Source organism: Oncorhynchus gorbuscha, linkage group LG16 (assembly GCF_021184085.1).
Source record: "Oncorhynchus gorbuscha isolate QuinsamMale2020 ecotype Even-year linkage group LG16, OgorEven_v1.0, whole genome shotgun sequence".
Classification (NCBI taxonomy): Eukaryota; Metazoa; Chordata; class Actinopteri; order Salmoniformes; family Salmonidae; genus Oncorhynchus; species Oncorhynchus gorbuscha.
In genome coordinates this window covers 48,754,359-48,778,298 of record NC_060188.1, presented here as the reverse complement: position 1 = coordinate 48,778,298, position 23,940 = coordinate 48,754,359, and the positions used below count along the sequence as shown (strand labels likewise).

Genomic DNA, 23,940 nt, shown 5'->3' with positions numbered 1-23,940 from the left:
TCAGATCACCGAATTGACACTCCGCTCACCAAGGGTAAACCAATCGTACCTTGAGTAATTGATGCTTCTGGCAAATGACAAGAACGTGCAATGTTAACGCAATGAGATCTCAACCAGCAGGCGTGTTTGACAAAGACACACAAAAAGCATATTGGAAGGAGAAAGGCTTGACAATGCCCACAATGTTTAACTAGTTATTGTATGTCCACAAGAGTGGCAAACAAAGCTACTCTACTGCAGAACCTGAACCAACAGTACATTTTGGCACATATTTTTCTTGAGTTAAAAAGACGAGCGATGGTCTAGCACATGAGATACAACCCCTTGGTCCTGGTGACTATTATTGGTTCAGATATGGTCAGAACAGACGCTGTAATACTGCCACTAGCAATAGCTAACGATAAGGACTTGGGGCAAACTACCTAACTGAAGACATGGTTTGTCTTTGGGGGTCACAACAAGATTGTGAAACTGAGTCGTATGAATAACTAAAATGGCTGCTGCTAACCTGCCCACCACGGGTGCCCCTGGTCAGAGTAGAGCCGAGCACCAGTCTGGCTGAATGGACACACATGGCTACATCCTGGCAACAGAAAACCAACCAATCCCCTTATTGACAGGAGGACCTCTTCTTCACCTGGCATGGAAGATTCATCTGCTTGGTATATGGTCATATTTGAACCCTGTGACACCTGTATGCGCTCTATGGCACTCTATTGCCTTTACCGTAACCATGACCCTTCTCTCCATAGCATTATATTCTCTGTAGCACTTTACTTAGAGGATAAACAGAATGTTAGCTTTTGGGGGTGATCTTGAGGCTCGACTTCGTCTCGGGCCTAACAACACCCGCGCCAATATATCCCCCAAACACCGGCTTCTCAGGCATTATCATCTCAAAATGATCCTGACTAAATTACAGCCATTATGAGTAACTTGAACATTTTCTTCAGAGAGTCAAAACATCTAGGTTATTATAGTTGTGATTTAGTTTTCGTTTATAGATTTTTATTTAAAGTTCAGTTTAGTTTCAGCTTGTCTTCAGACAATTGTAATATTTTTTTTTTTTAATTTACTTTTGAGTTGGATAAAATAATTTCTATATCATTTGATATTATTTAATGTCAGTTGAAATGTGTGTGTTAGGGACAGAAAGTAGCATTATGCATGCGTGGCAGGCCTATAGTTTCTATTCTTGGGGGGGTGTCACTTCTTGTCACTGGGGGACAATAATACATATAGTGATGGGTCTGGTCATAGGTTTGTTTCGGTTTAAATTCTAAATGAATCTTAATGTGACTTGGATTTGAAAGGATAATCGTCTGTGTCCAACTCAGATTCAGACATTCCTACCACACCGTTCAAAGCTATGGCCAGCTCCGATTGTTGTTGATCATTCTCTTGCCAGTTCTGTAATAGCTCGATAGCCTTGACTATGTTCACCCCGTTGTCAGTTACGACAAGGAGGATCTTCTCCTCTGGTATGTCACTTCCAGTGTAAGTCGCTCTGGATAAGAGCGTCTGCTAAATGACTTAAATGTAATGTAAATGTAATCCGATGTATGGATGCTAAATCCGATGGAGGTTGGAGCAACGCATGCTGTGCCTTGTTGGAGGAGGGGTGATAGAAGCAGGCTGATATACCCATAAATGAAGTAGTCATTCCTTTCTTGCTCCATCCGTTTACACACGGTCATTTTGTCATGCCTCTTTCAGAATCTCCTTAACTTTCTGGGTTGCTGTATCCATTTGCAAAGCAATCCACCTGTTTACTCTAGCAGCGCCAGGTTTTACATTTGGGATCAGGTGGTTGGTTGAATTATCTGAAGGCTCGTTGACTTGCCAGACTGGATTAATAAATGAACAAGCGCTTCTTCTCTTTTTGAAAACGTGAATTAGGTTCTGATGTTTCTATTCTTTTCATGATAACTGCTAAAGTTGGTTGCTGTTGACGAGCAGATACTAATAAGCCGGTAGCTGGCTTTATAATGAAAGTGTATGATGCTTTGTGGGCACAGTTCAGATGAAGGTTGAGGTTCTTTGGGTGTTCTCTTTAATCTCTGTCCCACACGTGCTGCCATCTTCTGACACTCCAATACATTTTCTTTTGTCCTTTCTAGCAATTTACTCAAAACAACCGATGCAGCCATTGTTCACGTCTATGGTTCACATTCGCGCTCGGATTTCTTCCGTTAGCTACAGGTTTGACGGATGCCAGTCGAACGCTACCTGCCCGAATGCATAGTGCCAACTGTAAACTTTCGTGGAGGAGGAATAATGGTCTGGCTAGGCCCCTTAGTTCCAGTGAAATCTTAACGCTACAGCATGCAATGACATTCTAGATGATTCTGTGCTTACAATTTTGTGGCAACAGTTGGGGGAAGGCCCTTTCCTGTTCCAGCATGACAATGCCCGCGTGCACAAAGCGAGGTCCATACAGAAAGGGTTTGTCGAGATTGGTGTGGAAAAACTTGAGTGGCCTGCACAGAGCCCTGACCGCAACCACATTGAATTGGAACGCTGACTGCGGGCCAGGCCTGATCGCCCGACATTAGTGCCCAACCTCACTAATGCTCTTGTGGCTGAATGGAAGCAAGTCCCCCCAGCAAAGTTCCAACATCTAGTGGAAAGTCTTCCCAGAAGAGTGGAGGCTGTTATAGCAGCAAAGGGGCACCAACTCCATATTAACGCCCATGATTTGGAATGAGAGGTTCAACGAGCGGGTATCCACATACTTTTGGTCAACCAGTTTTAAAAATGTTTTTCTGAATTATTTTATTTCAGTTTACTAAATTGTTTGTCCAATTTTTGTTTCTATTTTTTTGTTTCAGTTTTTGTTACGATATGTTACTTGTATAACATATTGCCTTATAACAAGACAGTATGAAGTTTCGGCTTGCAAAGCAGCTCTGCCAATATCGGCACCGCTGTTTACATGAATGAATTTGGACGATTCTAATTATGCTAACTACTGGCAGATTCTGTCACTATGGGCCTTCAGACACAACTCAAGGTAAGAGTAATTCGACACAAAAATAGATTTAGCATGAACTATCCCTTTCAGAGTTTTCTTTAGCAACCAGTTTAGTTTCTCTGTCTTAGTCTGCAACTGAACAACATAGAAGGAAATACATATGTCACACAGCACTTGAATGGCATTTTCGTCATTTGAAGCAACGAATGACAGTAAATAGTAAAAACATATTGTTATGAATGGTGGATGTCACCGATCAGTGCCTTAAAAAGTGACCCTTTTAAACATCTTGATATGACATTGATATGAGGTGCAATAGTGTAAACATGCTAATTCTTCAACACGACCCTTTGTTTCCCACACTGAAGATGGAAAGAAAATATAAAATAGTAACAATGGAAGAACAATACAAGGCCATGTACATATTACTAAAAATGATCTATGCGAGACACATTAATTCAATAAATGCATTAATAAATATATAAATATATAAAACTGTGATGACGCAATAAATAAATCAAATGCAATAAATGCCGTTGTTGTTCGAGTAATGCAAAAAAAAAAAGGCATTGAAAAACAAGCACATAAACAAGTAAAAGGGATTGATGGTTCGATAAAGAGAAAGCGAGAGATCGGTCGGGCGAAAGCTCTCCGCATTACATTAAAAAAAATCAAATGTCTCTGGAATGATTCTAAACGGACGTGGGATCCCACGTCAGATCCTGCTCTAGAAAAGTCTCTGCAATCATATTGCACTTTTGAAAAGATACTTGACAATATAGCGTTTGGGGCTTGAATCTCCTTGTGTATCTTCTTTCTCCGCCGCTTGCCAGTGTCAGAGGCATAATAGAAATATAGATAAATAGCCTGTGGAAAGCAGGTCAAAAGAGAAAGCGCGACATCATCTACGTGAGAAGAGATGCTAACGGTTTTGGGGACTGTACCAGTGATGCTTCTGAATGATGTGATAGTCTCTGTCTTGGCCAGACAAAACCCCACTCTTTTCACACTACCATTTCAAATAGTTTAAAATGATGCTAATCCAAACTGTGTTCCGGTCGGGAATAGCGGTATCGAGTCACAACAGAGTCAGAGCCAGGAACAAGGCTATGGCACGCTGTTTTTGGAAGGAGTCGACTGATGGATTTCCTGCCTCTTCTCTCTCTTCTTCCGCTCATCCCTCCATCCAGCCGTGTCCGTGAGCCTGTCAGAGCCAGGCGAGGTGCATGATGTACAAAGGCGCAGGCATAACACGTACGAATGCATGCACGCACGCACGCACGCACACACACACACACACACACACACACACACACACACACACACACACACACACACACACACACACACACACACACACACACACACACACACACACACACACACACACACACACACACACACACACACACACACACACACACACACACACACACACACAGTGTCTCTCAGTTCACGCGATTCAGGTCAATTGACAGGAGTCCATGACTTAGGAAGCGTCAGGCAGTGGCGTTGCCATAGAGATGACCGACTGACGTGGCACGGTGGCAACTGCCGCCGGCAAAAGACAGAGAGGGAGGGAGGGAGGGCCTGGTCCGTCTTTGGTCCCGTAAAGCACTTGAACATGGCACTCCACTGGAGCATATCAAAAGCGCCGGTTGCTAAGCTAAGAGTGTGATGTTAAATAAAGGTCTATTAAATCAAACATTTGTGTGTAAACGGGGCGTGTGCAATGCAGGCAGAATCTTTTTAACGTGCTAAACTCTATTTTGTCCATGGCAACCTGTAGAAGCGAAGGGTAGCGTATTCTGAGGGGATGGGAGTGGGAAGAGGGGAAAGATGTGATGGAGGGTGGAGGAGGCAAGGCTACACCCAGTGTACCACCCAATACAATGATCCCCCTCCCACCCGACATATGGCTGGTCACAGGCTCCTAAAGGGACCCACTCAGCCTTAAGGCGATGTATAGCCCTTAGAGACGCTGGCAGATGCATAAGGGGTGCAGGAGCATGTTAAGTGTGTGTGTGTGTGTGTTTGTGTGTGTGTGCGTGAGAGTGTTGAAGGCATGTAGAGAGAGTAGTCTTGCCTACTACTTACTAAAACAATATACATACTGTGTACTCGTCATACTTCATACTATTTAGAATGTACTGTTTAGTATATGTAGGCAGTAAGCTTAAAAAAAAACATACCAGGCTCATCCATACTGAGAATGGGACATCTAACGCACAATTGCTTTGTTTCCCACCATTCTTTCATTTTGGTAGCTGATTATCAGCGGTTTATCGGCTGTTGTCACACCTACGTGGGTCTGAAAAGACACTTCTCTTCCTCAATAGTGTGCAGTGAATTCTACTAGATGGAAAGATTAAATGAGTATGACATCCTGGCATTTAAAGCAAACAAAATGTTCAATATTTCACATACTATAAAACTTTATATTTTCGCATACCCAATCAGCCTACTGTTTGGAACTCAGACATGGCCTGTGTGTTTGTGTGTGTGTGTAACAGTGAGAGTGAGAGTCAGAAAGAAAGCTGTGTGTATATGTTGAAGGGGGTGTTTGGTTGGGTGGAGCAGTGGTGGGGGGGGGGGGATTAACCGTTTAACTGACATGCTCGGTTTAGGGGGGGCGAAAGGTCGTCAAGATGACAAAGGTCAAGCTCCTTCGACATCTCATGGCGAGAGCGGCGACGGCGGTGGTTGTGACGTCATATGTTGATGAGTGTGATGCAGGTGATGAGGCGCACGGTGACTGTGCCCGGGAGGTCGTTGTCTTGGCGGTTGCCCTTGTCGCGCAGGTGGAGTGTGTGCTGCTCCTGCCGGTCGTTTGGGTCACTGGACAGGGTCACCTGACCCAGGAAGGTATCCACAATTACGTTCTTATTGTAGATCTATTTATGGTCCAAGGAGAGCAGAGAAGAAAGAGACAAAGCGGGAGAGAGGGGAAGCATAGGAAAAGGGATTTTCAAAAAGTTAAGAGTAAAACATTCAAGAGATAGAGGGATACATATTGTATGAACACAGACAGACAGATACACACAAAAAAAAAAGAGTTCCTCCTCTCCGTCTGTGCTTACCTCAATGTGGATGCCTTCCTTGGGCTTCTTGCGGTAGAACAGGCCTTTGACATCGAAGTTGGGGCTCCGCGTGTCCTTGTGCACCGGCGAGCGCACTCTCTCTCCCTCACAGGTGATGATGACGTACGGGTCCGAGGCTGGGAGGGAGAGGGAAGGAAGGATGAGGGACAGCTGTCAATCTCTGTATCGGCATGGGAAGTGTAAACGTGTGTGTGCATGTGTACTCAACTATGCAGGCCAAAAGCAACTCCAGGTCTAAATGAATCCAATCCAAGCAGACAGGTGGGTGGAGAAGGGCTTTAGTTGCTTGTGCTACTAGGTAGGTAGAGGATACGGGGAACTATAGAAGACTATAAATCTGAAAGGGAGGGTTTCAGCCATATGGAAAAAGGTATTCCTAGACATAGCCCTTTGTGGAACCATTTTGTTTATATCTATCCAATCCTCTTCGATCTACATGAAGCTAGGGGTTAAGGGTTAGGACATGGGTATTCAACTCTTGCCCTACGAAGTCCAGAGCCTGCTGGTTTTCTGTTCTGCCTGATAATTAATTGAACACACCTGGTGTCCCAGGTCTAAATCATTCCCTGATTAGAGGGGAACAATGTAAAAATGTAGTGGAATTGGCTTTGAGGTCCAGAGTTGAGTTTGAAGGGGTTTAGGGGCTAGGGGCTGTTTCTGGGCTGAGCCAAAGCCTATTGGACTATTAACTGTGCAATATGTCTAGCTGTAGCTAAGCCGCTAGCCACTAGATGATGCTGATGTACCTCCTTGTGTTTTGGCCGGGTGCCTCTTCTTGTTGGGAATGAGACAGTGCAGCTCTGTGTATGACCAGAAGAGTTCACCTTGCAACACATGCTGGGGCACGGAAAAACACATACACACTCGCACAAAATGTACAGTACACACTTAAACTCAAGTTACCCATCGGCAGAAGAGTTTATTGTGTCGACCAGAACCTTTCCCCTCAAAATATCCCCCATCCTTTCCAGCATGGTCCAGTAACAATGATGGAGATACAACCGGGCCATCCTAGTATAGCTCGTGTGAAAATGGTCTATGCAAGTCAGCTCCCAAAGCCTCCCTTCGACATGGGTGCATACTGTAGCTTACTTTACTGTAGGCCTACTATTTCCTACTGCAGCCTTACTAGCTTACCTCCATTAGAGTCCTGGCCCTGGAGTCCCTCAGCACTCAGAACGTGGACCTGGGTGACCAGCTGGGGGTAACCACACATGCCCGTCCAACACGTCTGTGGGGGCTCGTCTAGGTTCAACTCTCTGTTGGGTAGGGAAAGAAAGTGAATATGGGTGTCATTCATTTTGGTGAGAGTAATGGCAGTGGATGACAAATGACGTGAAAAGGGTTCTGGGTCCACTTAGAGAATCAATTCAACTTTATCAACAAGCTAAAATCCTTTTATAGAAACCCATACAATTCAACGTTATCAACAAGCTAAAATCCTTTTATAGAAACCCATACAATTCAACTTTATCAACAAGCTAAAATCCTTTTATAGAAACCCATACAATTCAACGTTATCAACAAGCTAAAATCCTTTTATAGAAACCCATACAATTCAACTTTATCAACAAGCTAAAATCCTTTTATAGAAACCCATACAATTCAACGTTATCAACAAGCTAAAATCCTTTTATAGAAACCCATACAATTCAACGTTATCAACAAGCTAAAATCCTTTTATAGAAACCCATACAATTCAACTTTATCAACAAGCTAAAATCCTTTTATAGAAACCCATACAATTCAACGTTATCAACAAGCTAAAATCCTTTTATAGAAACCCATACAATTCAACGTTATCAACAAGCTAAAATCCTTTTATAGAAACCCATACAATTCAACGTTATCAACAAGCTAAAACCCTTTTATAGAAACCCATACAATTCAACGTTATCAACAAGCTAAAATCCTTTTATAGAAACCCATACAATTCAACTGGTGTGCATGTTAAAGGGACCGTTCACTTTTTTTGAAGTAAGTAGTAAAACTGCAAAAAATACTTGAACCCCAAGTGTTGTAAAATACCAAGATGAACTATCCCTTTGTAAAGGTAAGGAGGTTAAACGGAAGGGGTGTGGGGTTGAGTCTATGTCGGCCGGCTGGTTTACTTGCAGTCTGAAGGCACGTCGGTGAAGACCCGCAACAGGAAGTCGCCCTGCTGCCCTGGGTCAAAAGTCGTGGGGATGATGACGTAGCGACCCTCCTTGAGCTCCTTCCTGAGGAAGACGCAGCGCGAGTTGATGTAGATGGAGCCCGCCACCTTCTGCTGGGCCGTGTGCATGCGGTACTTTCTGTTCAGCTCCACCTAGAGGACGGGTGGGGACATGACATCAGGGTCACATTTTAAAGGGAGACGTTCAAGGTAGATATGGCATCATCAGGCAGAGCAAGTATAGAGGCAGAAGCAGGGAGACAGATATAGGAGGTGGAAAGATGGCACATGGAAGGGACTGAACCAGGATCCTTACGTCTTATCTTTTATGTTATGAGTAGCAAGGAAGTAAAGAGATGGCAATACCATGAAGTAAAGCATGAAGAGGCTCAAGGAAAAATTCATGTGGAGCAACAGTGTGTTCATCTTCCTGTGTATCCATCTGTGTGTGTCCATCTCGGTGTGTGTTAACATCTGCGTATGTGTCTCTTAAACTCGGTGAGTCTGTTCTCGTGTGTTTGTCTTCATCTCTCTGTGTGTGTGACCGCATACCCGGTGAATGTCGAAGCCTATGGCCAGGTTATCTCCTTTGCCCTCTTTGGTGGTGGCTCTTCTCTCCTTCTGCTGCAGGGCGATCAACACCTCATCCTCTACCTTATTCACATCAAACACATACTGCAGAGAGACATAAACACACTAATTAGAACAATCTCCTCAAATCAAATACAGAATATGCATTACATGCAAAGACACCAACAGAAAAACAACAAATAAATTTACACAGGACAAAAACACTCCTACCCAGCCTCCCACCATCCACCCACTTCCACACACCCTCCACCCTCATGCACCCCACCTGTGGGTTCTGGAGGAAGGTGGCCTTGTGGTTGATGCATCCCCCAGAGCGGTTCCTCAGAGGGTCTTGGCGGGGGACCCAGGAGCCCCTCATCACTTCCTCCTCCCATGTTTTGTGGATGCTCAGATAAGAGGTGTTGATGAGGCGGCACAGGATCAGGTCCGTGAAGTACTGGCAGAAGTCATCAAATGTCATCCTAGGGTGGAAGGGAGGGAGGGTATATTTAGGAAAGTGCTGCTCAATCAGTTAATAAAATTCAGATGAATTAACTAGGGCTGGTTTCCCGGATACAGATAAAGCATAGTCCGGAGCATGCTTTTTAGTCCAGGCCTAGGCTTAATCTGTGTGTGGGTAAATGGCCCCTAATGTTTTAACGGGGTGGGTGTGTGTGTGTGTGTATGGTGGTCCCTCTCACCAGAATTCTCCGTCATCCTGCACGGTGACGCCCAGCTTCTCTCTCTCACTCTTGCTCACCTTCTTCCACTCCTCTGAGCTGGGGGCACAGACATGAAATTACCTCATGTTCGACAGTATGACACAAAGGAAATTACCGAGCAAACACACCACTGAAAAACCCTTTGGATTGGAGATTCCCGAAGTTCAGCACCACATGACAACGGACAGCAATTTTCTCAGGAGCAGTCATAGATTAAAACAGGAAGACTTACCCCAGGAAGTAAGAATTGCAGGTATCGGCAATACATAGCAATTGTGTGTGTGCCTACGTGCATATGAAAATAAACCTCTCTTCTGTTTCTATGAAATTACTGCCAGTTCCACAACTTCTGTGGGACTCTGTGACAAACTTCCACATTAAACAATAAAATTACATTTCTCCAATTGTGATCAAACCCCAGATATATTATACATGCATTCCTATGACTATGACTATATGAATGAAAGGAGACGACTCCTTTAATAACACCACTCAGTCACTTCCCCTTTAAGAACTAACATCTCTCTCCTTTACCTACTCAATAATTCAGCTGCCTTCATGAGCGAGCCCTACAATCTCGGCTATGTCATACAACCTAGCGATAAACAATAGGACACAACAGGAGGAGGAAGAGAGAAGCTCTTAGTCTTCTCCCCATCCTATTACATGATAAATGCCATAAATTAACTGTTGAGCGTGTGATTTGATTGATTATGTTAGATATTCTTTGGATTCTATAATTAAAAAAAAAAAAACTTTAAGGTGACTTAATGGAATTCACTCCACAATATAATAGTCACTGTACTAACAGCACCCCTGCAGATATCGGAATGACATTGTAATGGCTTTCACTTTTTGTGTCTCCTTCTTCTGCATTATTACTGAAATGTAAAAAAAAAATGTAGAGCCTACCCTTCATTTCCCCTCCACATTGTTGTTTTTCTTAAAAGAAATAAATAAAACAAAAACACACATTCACAACAGTTAATTTATGGCATTTATCACCCCCCCCCCCTCCATTTCAGAGAACACCTCTTTCTCCACCTCATTACTCCTACACGGTCTAGTCGTTTCGAGGCAGTAAAGGCACTCTGAATAGGAGAAGCTTTCATTAAGCAGTGTTGTGTTCATAGAATTAGAGTAAGAATTCTAAATCTAATACTATGGTTGTGTAGTACCACTTCCAGGCCTGAGGAGGCAGTGTTGTGTATTTACCTGTCGCTCCAGGGCCCGCTCCACTCCTTCTCTCCCCAGGGGTTCCTCATGCGGATCATATTGAGCTTCTCTGACTTGAAGAATGCCAGCAGGCCCTGGCCCAGACGCACCTTCTTCACGTCCGTCACTGCGTATGCGTGGCCCTTGACCAGGCCACAGTCTAGCCGTGCCTCCATGTCCTCCACTGTGGTCGCCTATGAGACAATTAAATCAATTCATTCATTTAGAAATATTTATTTGTGCAGCACAAGTCATACACAGAATGTAGCTCAAAGTGCTTGAGTTGTGACAAGGGTTGTGTTCATTAGGGCGTGCAACATGCGACAAAATGAAAATGTGCATTCAGACATTTTTTTGTATGATGCCTATTGAACAAGGCCCAGTCAAGTTGAACTGAGAATTGGTTTGTTTGAATTGAGCTTGCGGCCTAGACGGCTGGTGCTGTCCCTTGCTACTTGATCATCAAAGTATCATTGAGCACAAGGCCCAGATGTAATGAGCCCGTTTCACAAACAAAGTGTGATGCAACGACAGCAAGGGAGCAACTACTAAGGAGACGGAAGGGGAAAAAAGGATAAAGAAGACAGGAAGGTAATGAGGGAAACCAGGGTCGTTTTCATTAGTGCACAACGTAACAAAATGTTTTGCAACGGAAAACAAAAACAAGTGTTTTTTATTGGGAAAGGGGAATACATAGTCAATTGTACAAATGAATGCATTCAACTGAAATGTGTCTTCCACGTTTAACCCAACCCCTCTGAATCAGAGAGGTGCGGGGGCTGCCTTAATCGACATCCATGTCGGATGAGATCATTTAGTCCCTCCCCGTTTCAGTCCATTTGGTGCCTACTAAATATGACCCAGGGGATAAAAAAACCCATACATGACTGTTCCTGCATGCACAAACCCTTCTCATTGCCCTCATAGGCTCTCAACTTAAGCATACTTAATTGCGTGCTGATGGGCCATCAACTGTGTATGGGATTCCCATTGTATTCAAATTGGTTGAGTATGTTGGCTACCAGAACATTCACACCTGGCCCAACAGGAAAGCAGTTGTCTGGACTTCAGAGAACTAGGCTTTTGCTTAGTATGAAAACAATATTTGAGGTAGAATAATAATATTAATAATCATATTACACATTGTAAGTTTCTAGGACATACCAGTTGTTCACACTTCAACCGAAAGTGGTGGAAGTGAAATGTCTGTCTCCAATGGTAAAAATGAAAGGCAATTCTATTTTACTAGGCAAGTCAGTTAAGAACACATTATTATTTTCAATGACAGCCTAGTTAACAGTGGGTTAACTGCCTTGTTCAGGGGCAGAACAACAGATTTGTACCTTGTCAGCTCAGGGATTCGATCTTGCAACCTTTCGGTTACCAGTCCAACCCTCTAACCACTAGGCTACCCTGCCGCCCCAAAAATTGAAAACATTTCTGACTTGAAACTGATAGTTGGATAAAAATATACTAAATTGACAAAAAATATTTCCATTTGAGATTTTAGCCATGTCATATTAACCAAAAGCGGAGTAAACAAAATGCATATATTTTATATGATACTTTTAGCATTCAAAAGAATGAATTACTTTCTTCATTTCTCTAAGATATTATCTTGTTTGTACTTGATGTAAGGAAGTGACATTTCATATCACTATGTGAATGTGTGTAAATACCATATAAAATACCACAGAATTTTAGGTAAGGGGTTAATTGTAGCAAATGTTACGATTAACCCCTTTTACAAATCAGAGTCTAATCTGAGTCTAATGAGAAAAAACAACTAACGATTGTCATCAATTAAATCAATCAAAATACCTCTTCTTACTGATGAAAATGATGTATGAATAGATAAATGGGGAATGTTCGGCAGGTCAATAATCAGAAAGAGAGGTGGCAAGAATATTTAGAATTCGGCCTGAACATCATTTAAAATAAAAGAAATAGGCCACTACCTTATTCTGCCTCGGCCCAAAGGCTCTGTGGAAGACGTGCTTTGAGCATTTGCTACCACACACATCATTTATCAAACCATGCTTACAAAAAACAGCGAAGGGGGGAGGGGAAGACAAAAAGCAATTAGGAATCTGGGGAGAGATGCACGAGTGTGGCTTTTAAGATGCCTTTGTTGCATTCCTAAATCAGACCTCCTCACAACAAAAAGCCTGTGCGTAGTCAAGCATTTTTATAATGTTGCCAGGACGTTACAACCATAAAAACAACAACCACCAAGTCATGGGTCATGTCCGAGGAATTAAGGACTACGGTTTTCGGTGCGGTCAGGGCCGTTCGTCTAGCTGACTCGTTTGTTTAGCCATTATATATTTTTCCGTGTCCGTGTCCATTCGGTTGTTATTGTTCCCGTAATAGAGCCTAATGAAAACTCATGAATATAAAACGCCTATCGCTGCCAGTTGAGCTAGTGTACTTGATTCGGAATCACACAATGTTGGACTGTAAATGAGTTCTAGTGCAGAAGTGGACGAGCGCAGACAATCAAAAGGGGGGACTCAGTGCCTGTGTTCCAAATGTGCAACTTATTACCTTTACAGAGTACTACTTTCAACAAGGGCCCATAGGGTTCTGGTCAAAAGTAGTGCACTTTGTAGGGAGTAGGGTGCCATATGGGACGCAGCCAGTGGCTGCCCGGGGGAGAGTGGAACTCGTACAAATGGAGCTCCCAACAGCAGATGTTGCGTATTGATGAACAGATGAATAGACGGACTGACGGATGGACAGATAAACAACAAGCAGATTGAGGATGACAGGTAGATGGATGGATAGAGAAGAGGACGGTATTTGCATTCTGAAAGTGTATATGCACTCATACAAATTCAAGTCTCATCAGCAGAGAGAAAGCCTTGTATGATTACATTGATAGATGATAAGATAGATGGATAATCACAAAGGATTACATTTTCCTCTTGTAAATGTAGACTTTGCATGAACCAAGTAACCACAACATTGGAAATAGACGGGATGGCACATTATCATGGTGATTTTGCCAAACGCTGTAATTTGCGATTTATGTTGCAATTTTTTGGTGTTCCAAATAGCACAAGGCAGAAAAAAACATTTTGCAATGGAAAACAGGAAGTACAGGCAGTACCTCCCTGTTTTCAAAGCATTTTTTCTCATGTTTTGTATTGAACATGACCGAGATCTCCTAACTGACCCCCTGGCTGCCCCTGATCCAAAATGGCTGCCTAGTACAGCTCTTCCCCCTGAGTGACTCACCCGGATGGAGCAGCTGATGAGGCCATCCCGGTTGTGGACCTTCAGCACCCTCTCAAACAGCTGGTTGCGGGCCACCTCGTCAGTGGCCATCTGGCCCTCCAGCAGGTCCATGGGCTCCGACACGCCCCCTGTGAAGTCCACCAGGGCATCCGCCGTGTTCCCGCCATCCAGGGCCTCGTAGCAGCCGTACACTCTGCAGGGACAGGTCGAGGAAGAGGAATACATGTATGAGTTCATCTGTAGTCAAATATCTCTCTATCTGCAGTGCAGTTGACAACAGAATGACAACTGAACCTCTTGTTTGACTCCATTTCTCAAGATGTGACTCCACATCTCAAATCATAAAGACAGTGGCTAGTAGATACAGTATCTTGAATCAGTTAAAATAGTGACAGACAATAATAAACCTAATTCTAAGACATCAAAGGCTTATAAGATGATATAAAGCATTATACCTACAGGCATTAAGTAAAGCGTTACCAATTGGAAATATTTATTTACCTGAGTGAGTGAGTGCATCCTCGTTCTAAAGATTTTTTCTGCATTCCTCAAATACTGGGAGAGTAAAACATACAGTAGCATTTGATCCTATTCTAGATGATATTCCCCAGGGCTACTGGGGCTGCTACAGTACTGTATCTCTTTATCCCTGCCCCGAAGGTGTTCATTACATTGTAATGTTGTATTACACATTGTCCAATTGGGACAACAAATTGATTGATTGCTTGATGGATGGATGGATTGAACGTTTAAAACATTTTCCAACCAGACTGTACGACACACTTCCCAATTTGGACAATAAAGCCATTGACAGATTGATTGATTCATTGACTAACTTGGCATAGGCCTTCTCCACCAGTGCGCTCCAGAACTCGTTGCTGTCATCCGAGTGGCAGTAGACCAGCTGGTTGTCCACCGTGGGAAGCCGGTCGTCGATCACCACATCCACCCACTCTCCGAAGCGCCAGAAGCGGAAGTGGAAGATCCCGGCGTACGACTCGGGTGTCTCCGTGTCCCACTCCTGCTCTTTCCAGTCTGGGATGACCTGAAGGGAGGGAGGGAGGGGGGTGGAGCAGAGGGAGAGGTCAGAGAAGGAGGGGGTGGATGGGGATGAAAGTGGGAAAGAGAGAGGGGAAGATTGGGAAAAGGGCGGAGGGGGTGGGGGCGTGAAAGAGGGAGTGGGTGTGGGTAGGCAGGACGCGTAGAGGGAGGAGGGGGAGGAAAGAGAGAGTCAGAACGAACAAGCCGCGTGTCGGCTGAACTCGTAAATACCACACCCTCTTGTGAGAGTGCCTGTGATCCCTGCTGGACATACCTCTTGTCTCCAACATGTCACCCCCGGCTGGCCCGCTGCGTTCCAGAGGATTAAGGGAATAAATGTAGTGTATCACCTGGGCTCTGGCAAGTATACATCCAGAGGAGGAAGAATACATGGAACAGGACAGAGGAACGGGAATGATTAGGGGAGTGGTGGACTAAGAGCCCTGGTCGGTGGGTCAGTTCTGGCAGGGTGGTTCTGATGGAACCTTTGTTCTGCAGATCAAGGGGCTGTTCTGTGTGTGTGTGTAGCAGCTCCTTTAAGAGGAGAGGATAAAAAAAACAATACTGCACCATAGAAACCCCAAGTCATGTGAGAGCCCTTAGGAAGCAAGTGACAGAGAAAGAGAGGGGGGTGAAGGAAAGAGAGAGAGTGAGAACGTGGGAGGGGGGCATCAATCTAGGGTTTCATCCAGAACATAATATAGCTCTATAATAACTTTACTCTCTCTGCAAAGGATGGACTGGACTCTGGCCAGAAACAGCAGAAACCCCATCCTCCCTCTGCCTAATGTTCTGAACATCGCAGACAGAAATATATCAGGTAGAACATAGTCGTATGAAAAGGTTTGGGCACCCCTCTGAGGCTGCATAATAATTGACTCTGTCGTCACAGAAAATTATCACAGTGGCAGGCCATTCATTTTTTAATAAAAGCTGAGTACTAGGGAATTGTCCAGACAAAGATTTTTAGTGTAGCAATATTAAGTTGTATGAAATTTAATGAGATGTGAAAAATAGGCTATGCAAAAATGTTGGCACCCTTGTCATTCTGTTGATTTGAATACCTGTAACTACTTAGCACTGATTAATTGGAACACACAATTGGTTTGGTGAGCTCACTAAGCTTTGAACTTCATAGACAAGTGCATCCAATCATGAGAAACAGTATTTAAGGTGGCCAATTGCAAGTTGTTATTCTCTTTGACTCTCCTCTGAAGAGTGGCAACATGGGGGCCTCAAAACAACTCTCAAATGACCTGAAAACAAGGATTGTTCAACATTATGGTTTAGAGGAAGGCTACAAAAAGCTATTGCAGAGATTTAAACTGTCAGCGTCCACTGTGAGGAACATAGTGAGGAAGTAGAAGACGACAGGCACAGTTCTTGTTAAGGCCAGAAGTGGCAGGCCAAGTAAAATATCAGAGAGGCAAAGGCGAAGGATGGTGAGAACGGTCAAAAACAGCCCACAGACCACCTCCAAAGACCTACAACATCATCTTGCTGCAGATGGTGTCACTGTGCATCGTTCAACAATTCAGTGCACTTTGCACAAGGAGAAGCTGTATGGGAGAGTGATGCGGAAGAAGCCTTTTCTGTACACACGCCACAAACAGAGTCGCTTGAGGTATGCTAACGCACATTTGGACAAGCCAGCTTAATTTTGGAATAAGGTGCTGTGGACTGATGAAACAAAGAGTGAGTTATTTGGTCATAACACGACGTTATGCATGGCGGCAAAAGAACACAGCGTTCCGAGAAAAACACTTGGTGGGGGTTCCATCATGCTGTGGGGCTGTGTGGCCAGTGTCGGTACTGGGAATCTTGTTCAAGTTGAGGGTCGCATGGATTCCACTCAATATCAGCAGATTCTTGGGAATAATGTTGAAGAATCAGTCACAAAGTTGAAGTTACGCCGAGGCTGGATATTTCGACCCAAAACACTGCTCAAAATCTACCCGGGCATTTATGCAGAGGAACACGTACAATGTTCTGGAATGGCCATCTCAGTCCCCAGACCTGAATATCATTGAGAATCTGTGGGATGATTTGAAGCGGGCTGTCTATGCTCAGCAACCATCAAACCTAACTGAACTGGAGATGTTTTGTAAGGAGGAATGGTCCAAAATACCTTCATCCAGAATCCAGACACTCATTAGAGGCTATGGGAAGCGTCTAGAGGCTGTTATTTCAGCAAAAGGAGGCTCTACTAAATATTGATGTGATTTTTCTATTGGGGTGCCCAAATTTATGCACCTGTCTAATTTTGTTTTGATGCATATTGCACATTTTCTGTTAATCCAATAAACCTAATTTCACTACTGAAATACACTGCTAAATAAAATAAAGGGAACACTTAAACAACACAATGGAACTCCAAGTCAATCACACTTCTGTGAAATCAAACTGTCCACTTAGGAAGCAACACTGATTGACAATAATTTCACATGCTGTTGTGCAAATGGAATTGACAACAGGTGGAAATTATAGGCAATTAGCAAGACACCCCCAATAAAGGAGTGGTTCTGCAGGTGGTGACCACAGGTCACTTCTCAGTTCCTATGCTTCCTGGCTGATGTTTTGGTCACTTTTGAATGCTGGCGATGCTTTCACTCTAGTGGTAGCATGAGATGGAGTCTCCAACCCACACAAGTGGCTCAGGTAGTGCAGCTCATCCAGGATGGCACATCAATGCGAGCTGTGGCAAGAAGGTTTGCTGTGTCTGTCAGCGTAGTGTCCAGAGCATGGAGGCGCTACCAGGAGACAGGCCACTACATCAGGACGTGGAGGAGGCCGTAGGAGGGCAACAACCCAGCAGCAGGACCGCTACCCTCCGCCTTTTTGCAAGGAGGAGCAGGAGGAGCACTGCCAGAGCCCTGCAAAATGACCTCCAGCAGGCCACAAATGTGCATGTGTCTGCTCAAACGGTCAGAAACAGACTCCATGAGCGTGGTATGAGGGCCTGACATCCACAGGTGGGGGTTGTGCTTACAGCCCAACACCAAGATTAGCAAATTCGCCACTGGCGCCCTGTGATCTTCACAGATGAAAGCAGGTTCACACTGAGCACATGTGACAGAGTCTGGAGACGCCGTGGAGAACGTTCTGCTGCCTGTAACATCCTCCAGCATGACCGGTTTGGCGGTGGGTCAGTCATGGTGTGGGGTGGCATTTCTTTGGGGGGCCGCACAGCCCTCCATGTGCTCGCCTGACTGCCATTAGGTACCGAGATGAGATCGCCAGACCCCTTTTGAGACCATATGCTGGTGCGGTTGGCCCTGGGTTCCCCCTAATGCAAGACAATGCTAGACCTCATGTGGCTGGAGTGTGTCAGCAGTTCCTGCAAGAGGAAGGCATTGATGCTATGGACTGGCCTGCCCGTTCCCCAGACCTGAATCCAATTGAGCACATCTGGGACGTCATGTCTCGCTCCATCCACCACAGACTGTCCAGGAGTTGGCGGATGCTTTAGTCCAGGTCAGGGAGGAGATCCCTCAGGAGACCATCCGCCACCTCATCAGGAGCACGCCCAAGCGTTGTAGGGAGGTCATACAGGCACGTGGAGGCCACACACACCAATGAGCCTCATTTGAACTTGTTTTAAGGACATTACATCAAAGTTGGATCAGCCTGTAGTGTGGTTTTCCACTTTAATTTTGAGTGTGACTCCAAATCCAGACCTCCATGGGTTGATAAATTTGATTTCCATTGATAATTTTTGCGTGTGATTTTGTTGTCAGCACATTCAACTATGTAAAGTTGAAATCATGGAAATTGTCAGGGGTGCCCAAACCTTTTCATACGACTGTATATGTTTTTCCTTCAGATTGAATAAAGCTGACACGATTTCCTATTCTTTCTATTTCTATCTGAAGTTAAAGTTGAGCAAGCTGGTGGTGGGAGAAGTCAGAAGACGGGGTTATTGTAATGGCTGTAATGGAATTAACGGAACAGGTATCAAACACATTAAACACATTCCATGTGTTTGATACTGTTCCGTTCCAGTGACACCAGCCTGCACTGGTTACTTGGCAAACTGACAAAGAAAATCTCTGATTTCGGTCACACTTAGTTAAGTAAAGTATGCGAGAGAGGCAAGCCTACGCTAGCCGAGCACACCGACGGTACAAATGTGAGACAAAACAAATATGTGACAAAAACACAGCTGTCCCCTGTTCCTCCAAGGGCAATCCCCGCGTCGCTACTGCAGATGTCATTAGCTCAGGTTGCCTAGAGCTCATCTTGCCAACCAAGAACGACAAGACGGCAAGGCCCGCCCCTCATCTCAGGGTGCTGTGGGTGTGCACAAGTGTCTTCCACTCACACATACTGCACTCAATAAAGAAAGAGGTAGAAAGAGATAGGAGGAAGAGGCCACAGTCCAAAGAAGAGCTGCATGCGTGCGCTGACCCGGTGACAGAGAAAGAAAAGAGAGAGAGAGAGAGAACGTGACCAAGAGAGAGTGAGGATTCCTGAGGACTCAGCCAGTCAAAGTGTTTCCAGTTTCCCCCTATCGACCCATCACACTCTTGAACCTAAACCAACATGGCCTCCCAAGTCACTCTGGAGCTGCCCTTCAGGCCCGACGCCCATCTGACCGAGGTGATGCGTCAGCGGGCCCAGTCGCTGCAGCAGCGTGGCGGGAAGAGGCAGGACGGCGAGCGCCTCCTCCGACCACACGAGGCTATCTACCGCCTGGACTTCTCCCAGCAGGCATTGCGTTTTGCCCACTGGGGAGTGAGGCTGGTACGCTCAGGCCGCCTCACCGTGACTGCCACCTCACAGCTCTGGACGCCCGACCTCACCCACCTGATGAACCGCCAACTGCTGGAGCCGGCGGGGGTGTTTTGGCGAGCTGAGAGCGACGGCGATGACACACCCATGCACCAGTATGAGGCAGACGCCCAGGAGTTTGGTGAGCGGATCGCCGAGATGGCGAAGGTGCGGAAGACAATGTACTTCCTGCTGGCATTTGAGGAGGGTGTTGGTCCGGACGCTGTTGAATGCTCCATCAGCTTCCAGGTGGACCAGAAGTGAAGACTGTAGGAGGAAATGGCAAGGTACTAGGTGGACATTTTGGTTATGTTTTATTTAATTTGACTATCCTCTGGCCTTATGAGCAAGTACGTTTGCCATTTCTCTTTTTGTTGCCTTTCTTCATGTTTTTCCACCTCAACCAGTCCTCGTCGGAGAACAACTTTGTTTTTCGTTTAGAATTTCAGTAATTTTCTACATATGCTACTTCTTCTTAGAGTTAGAGGTAAAGACGTTAGGGTTAGAGCACGGGTCTCAAAATGACGACCTGTGATCCAAATCTGGGTGATTTAATGTGGCCTGCAGTAGTTGTTAGAATACTGTACCACAGGGGACAGGACAGACAAATCGACCGACCGGAGAGACCACAACTACTCACGTCCTCTGGGGTAGAGGAAGGATAACACCTCAACACCCTCCACTCCCTTGACTCAATCGCTTCCTTTTTAACACTCTCTTCCATCTCTTCATCTTCCTGTCTCAAACAAAACACAAAACCTTTTTGGATTGCAATATGCCCTTTCTACTGTAGGTAGACTTTCTGCAGGGATTAAGGTAATACTAGTCTAGTGTATCAAACGACTGGAACATTTCTGATGTTGAAATTACTATTAAAGATGCAGTAAGTGCTTCACCTGTGAGTGGACTTTTAATCATCAATCATGTTTCCTTCAAATCTTTGTAGAGCATTCAGAGCCGTACTGTAGCTACAGTCAGTCGAGTCTAGATATGTGATTATTCATTACTTGTACGTTTTGTTTGATACCATAACGTGACTAATTAGAGAATGACTACTTGTGTGTAATTGATGTGCATTTGAATAAATCATAACAAAAAGACAAAACGGTTCCCTGTGACATTTCTAACAGACTAGCTACACAACTTCAGCTCTGATGTTTTTCCATTTCAATGTGTGTGTGTACGCACGGATGCACATGTTTATGTGTTGGGTGTCTGCCTGCCTGTGTCTGCGCGTGTGTGTGTACTTACGGATCTCATTTTTTCTACGGGCGTCTGACAAAAACAGCCTGGACTCGTCCAAGAAGAAACACCCGTTTAAAATTTTCCTGTGACGTTTTTTTGTGCTATGGTGTGCCCTAATGAACACGACACAGACTGGCTTCCTATTACCTCATCCATCTCCGTCTGGCCCCGGCCCGAATGACAAACGTCAGAGAGGGGGATTATATCTCCACAGCAACCGGCACTTAAACTCCCTCCCTCCCAAAGGTCACCCCGTATTCATAAACATGTCAGAACAGAAGTGCTGATCTACAATCAGTTCAGCCTTTTAGATCATTATGAATAAGATACATGGACGGGGGGGGGGGACCTGATCCTAGATCAAAGCTCTGAAAGGCTTTATGAATATGGACCGAGGCCACCACAGAGAGAGCTGAGGAGTGGAGAGGGAGAGATGGAGGGGAAAGGAAAGAGAGAATATGTTGGTGTGTAGGAGAGACAGAAAGAAAAAAAGAAAACAGAAGGAGAGATGGGCACCACAAGCTTGTGCACATCCCCCCCCCTCCTCCCACACACACCTAGTCACCCACTCAGTCACCACAGAGGCATAAATCAACGCCTGAAATCACAAACAGCCACCTGTTAGATTGACTGTCTCTCAACTCAAATCACATTGTATTGGTCACATACACATATTTAGAACTAGATTGACTCTCTCTCTTTGCGGTTGACCACTTTTCTCCCAAATTATTCTCAAACGCCATTCCTTTTGTCAGTAATGGAAAAGCAATAGCAGCAGAGTACACTGACAGTCTCCCGAGTCTCAATTAAGAGAACGGCCTGCAGTCTAAGAGTGTAATTATTAATCTGACGTCGTCTCCATTGTCCTTTTCTTCCTTATTCAATAACATCAGCTCACAATCACACTTCTTCTCTCTCATACTTACAGTTGCCGGTCACACACACGACAGACACTACACATACCGCACCAATGCTAATTAGTCCTTTGCACATACCAGCTTCCTGGGGGATCTACCTCTTGGTTGTTGTATGTACCGCTGCCCCATGCCTAGTGTAACTAAACCATCACTCCACTGCTTCCATCACGGAAATGCATGGTCACACACGCATTAAGTTCATCTTGTTGTACTGTTGGACAACATGCCTTTATCTTCAATAGGTCAAAGTTGATTGGGTTGTATCTCTATGTAAATCATTAATTCCTCATCCTCACTCTGGTGATAGAAGTAGTTGTGGTCTTGAAAACAAAATAGCTGAAATAGCGCAAGCTTCCAAATCTGTTAACACATCTTTACATAGAGTACATTTTAAATAAAAAAACAAAAAGCTAATTACTGAGTTGTACCACTTTACTTAAAGCATGCAAGTATAATGCTTTCTAAATTGTTATAAGCCTTTATAATGTCTTATAACAAAGCTTAAGTCCTATTTGGACGGGATTAGTTTTACTGGGAGAGCTCAGGTAATGTAATTATGTGCACGAGCACAAATGACCACATCTGTCATTTTAGTCCCGTCCGAATCTGCTATGTCAGTCATTTTTAATTGGCAGGAAGGTTATTAGCCTCGAGGCCGATACGTAAAGCTTAATGAAGAGCAGTGATACTTGCAAGAGTAGTGTGCACGTTTCTTATTTTTTCTCATATTATCCCAGCCCTAAAAACCTAATGTTTTTGGCAAAGCTCCTCTAATAATACTCATCTCGTGCAAATCGTCATCACTGTGTTTTGAGGGATATTGCAGGATTTAACAGGCTAAGAACATGACAGCAAATGTATGTTTAAAAGCAACTGTGTTTTGAGGGTTTGCAGGGTTTAACAGGCTAAGAACATGACAGCAAATGTTTAAAAGCAAGTGTTATGCGGGCAAGAGCGTCATTTTATGTTGCATATGGGGGGTGGGTGTCAATGGGTTCACTCTCGGGGGGTCCGAGGGCATACAATCAGAATACAGGCAAAACATTTGTTATAGCATGTGGTCAGCAAAGAAGAGGAGTTGAACTGATAGTGCCTTATAACTTAAATGGCCTTATAACCACCGTGGGGCGGCAGGTAGCTGAGTGGTTAGAGAGCTGGGCCAGTAACCGAAAGGTTGCAAGATCGAATCCCAAAGCTGACAAGGTAAAAATCTGTCATCCTGCCCCTGAACAAGGCAGTTAACCCACTGTTCCTAGACCGTCATTGAAAATAAGAATTTGATCTGACTTGCCAAGTTAAAAAAATATTTTTAAATAAATAAATTCTCACCTAATGACCTGTTCGTCCTCTCCCTGCCTCAACATGGGCGGTGCTCTCTCACACACTCTCTCTACTGCCTGTCTCTGACCCTTGCCATGACAAACAAATCAACTCAGACTGTTTTGTTGCACTTGGGCTTCAAGTCAGCAAAGAAGAGGAGTTGAACTGATAGTTCCTTATAACTTGAATTCTCACCTGATTACCTGTTCGTTATCTCCCTGCCTCAACATCAGCGGTGCTCTCTTTCTCAGGCTCTCCACTGCCTGTCGTTGACCCCTGTCATAATCATATGACCAAATACCATTATCATATGACAAAAATGACTGTACTTAGCAATGATGGGGTTAGCTTATTAACACGAATTAGACTGCTTTTATTACCTAAATTATTTATAGCTACCAATCTATTATGAATTGTACAGTGTGCTTAGCTAGCGAGCTATGTAAACATTCATTCATTTACTTACAGTCCTCTCCACTCCTCAAAATAATCGTATTTCCTGCACTTTTCTCCTCTTTGGGGTTGGCACGTCCATTAAGGGCACTAGCTACTTTTACACCAGGGTGAACACTAACTCACTGAGTGCTGCTCATCTGAAAATGCTGTTGAAAAGGAAAAGGATTGGCCTCCCGAGTGGCGCAGTGGTCTAAGGCACTGCTTCGCAATTGCT

At 44.4% G+C, this 23,940-nt stretch overlaps 2 protein-coding genes across 3 annotated transcripts in view; one reads left to right on the top strand and one right to left on the bottom strand.

The window, feature by feature from the left end:
- Window positions 1–2,411: 2,411 nt before the first annotated feature.
- The window catches only part of LOC124000915 (calpain-5-like), a 56,483-nt gene continuing 34,954 nt past the window's right edge, over window positions 2,412–23,940 (bottom strand). The window contains exons 1-11 of one of the 2 annotated variants that reach the window (XM_046307608.1): window positions 21,040–21,142; window positions 14,814–15,022; window positions 13,978–14,170; window positions 10,738–10,931; window positions 9,502–9,579; window positions 9,087–9,282; window positions 8,783–8,905; window positions 8,187–8,383; window positions 7,213–7,334; window positions 6,055–6,191; window positions 2,412–5,868 (exon numbers count right to left, since the gene is read on the bottom strand). In XM_046307608.1, the coding sequence (XP_046163564.1) occupies window positions 5,686–5,868; window positions 6,055–6,191; window positions 7,213–7,334; window positions 8,187–8,383; window positions 8,783–8,905; window positions 9,087–9,282; window positions 9,502–9,579; window positions 10,738–10,931; window positions 13,978–14,170; window positions 14,814–15,022; window positions 21,040–21,048 (1,641 nt within the window). In that variant the 5' untranslated portion in view covers window positions 21,049–21,142 and the 3' untranslated portion in view covers window positions 2,412–5,685. Of the gene's footprint in view, window positions 5,869–6,054; window positions 6,192–7,212; window positions 7,335–8,186; window positions 8,384–8,782; window positions 8,906–9,086; window positions 9,283–9,501; window positions 9,580–10,737; window positions 10,932–13,977; window positions 14,171–14,813; window positions 15,023–21,039; window positions 21,143–23,940 lie in introns of those variants that run through there. The other variant, XM_046307607.1, reaches the window with a different exon arrangement.
- LOC124000916 (olfactory marker protein-like) lies at window positions 19,357–20,883 on the top strand. The gene has a single exon (XM_046307610.1). The coding sequence runs from the start codon at window positions 19,561–19,563 to the stop codon at window positions 20,050–20,052; it is 492 nt and encodes a 163-aa protein (XP_046163566.1). The 5' UTR covers window positions 19,357–19,560; the 3' UTR covers window positions 20,053–20,883.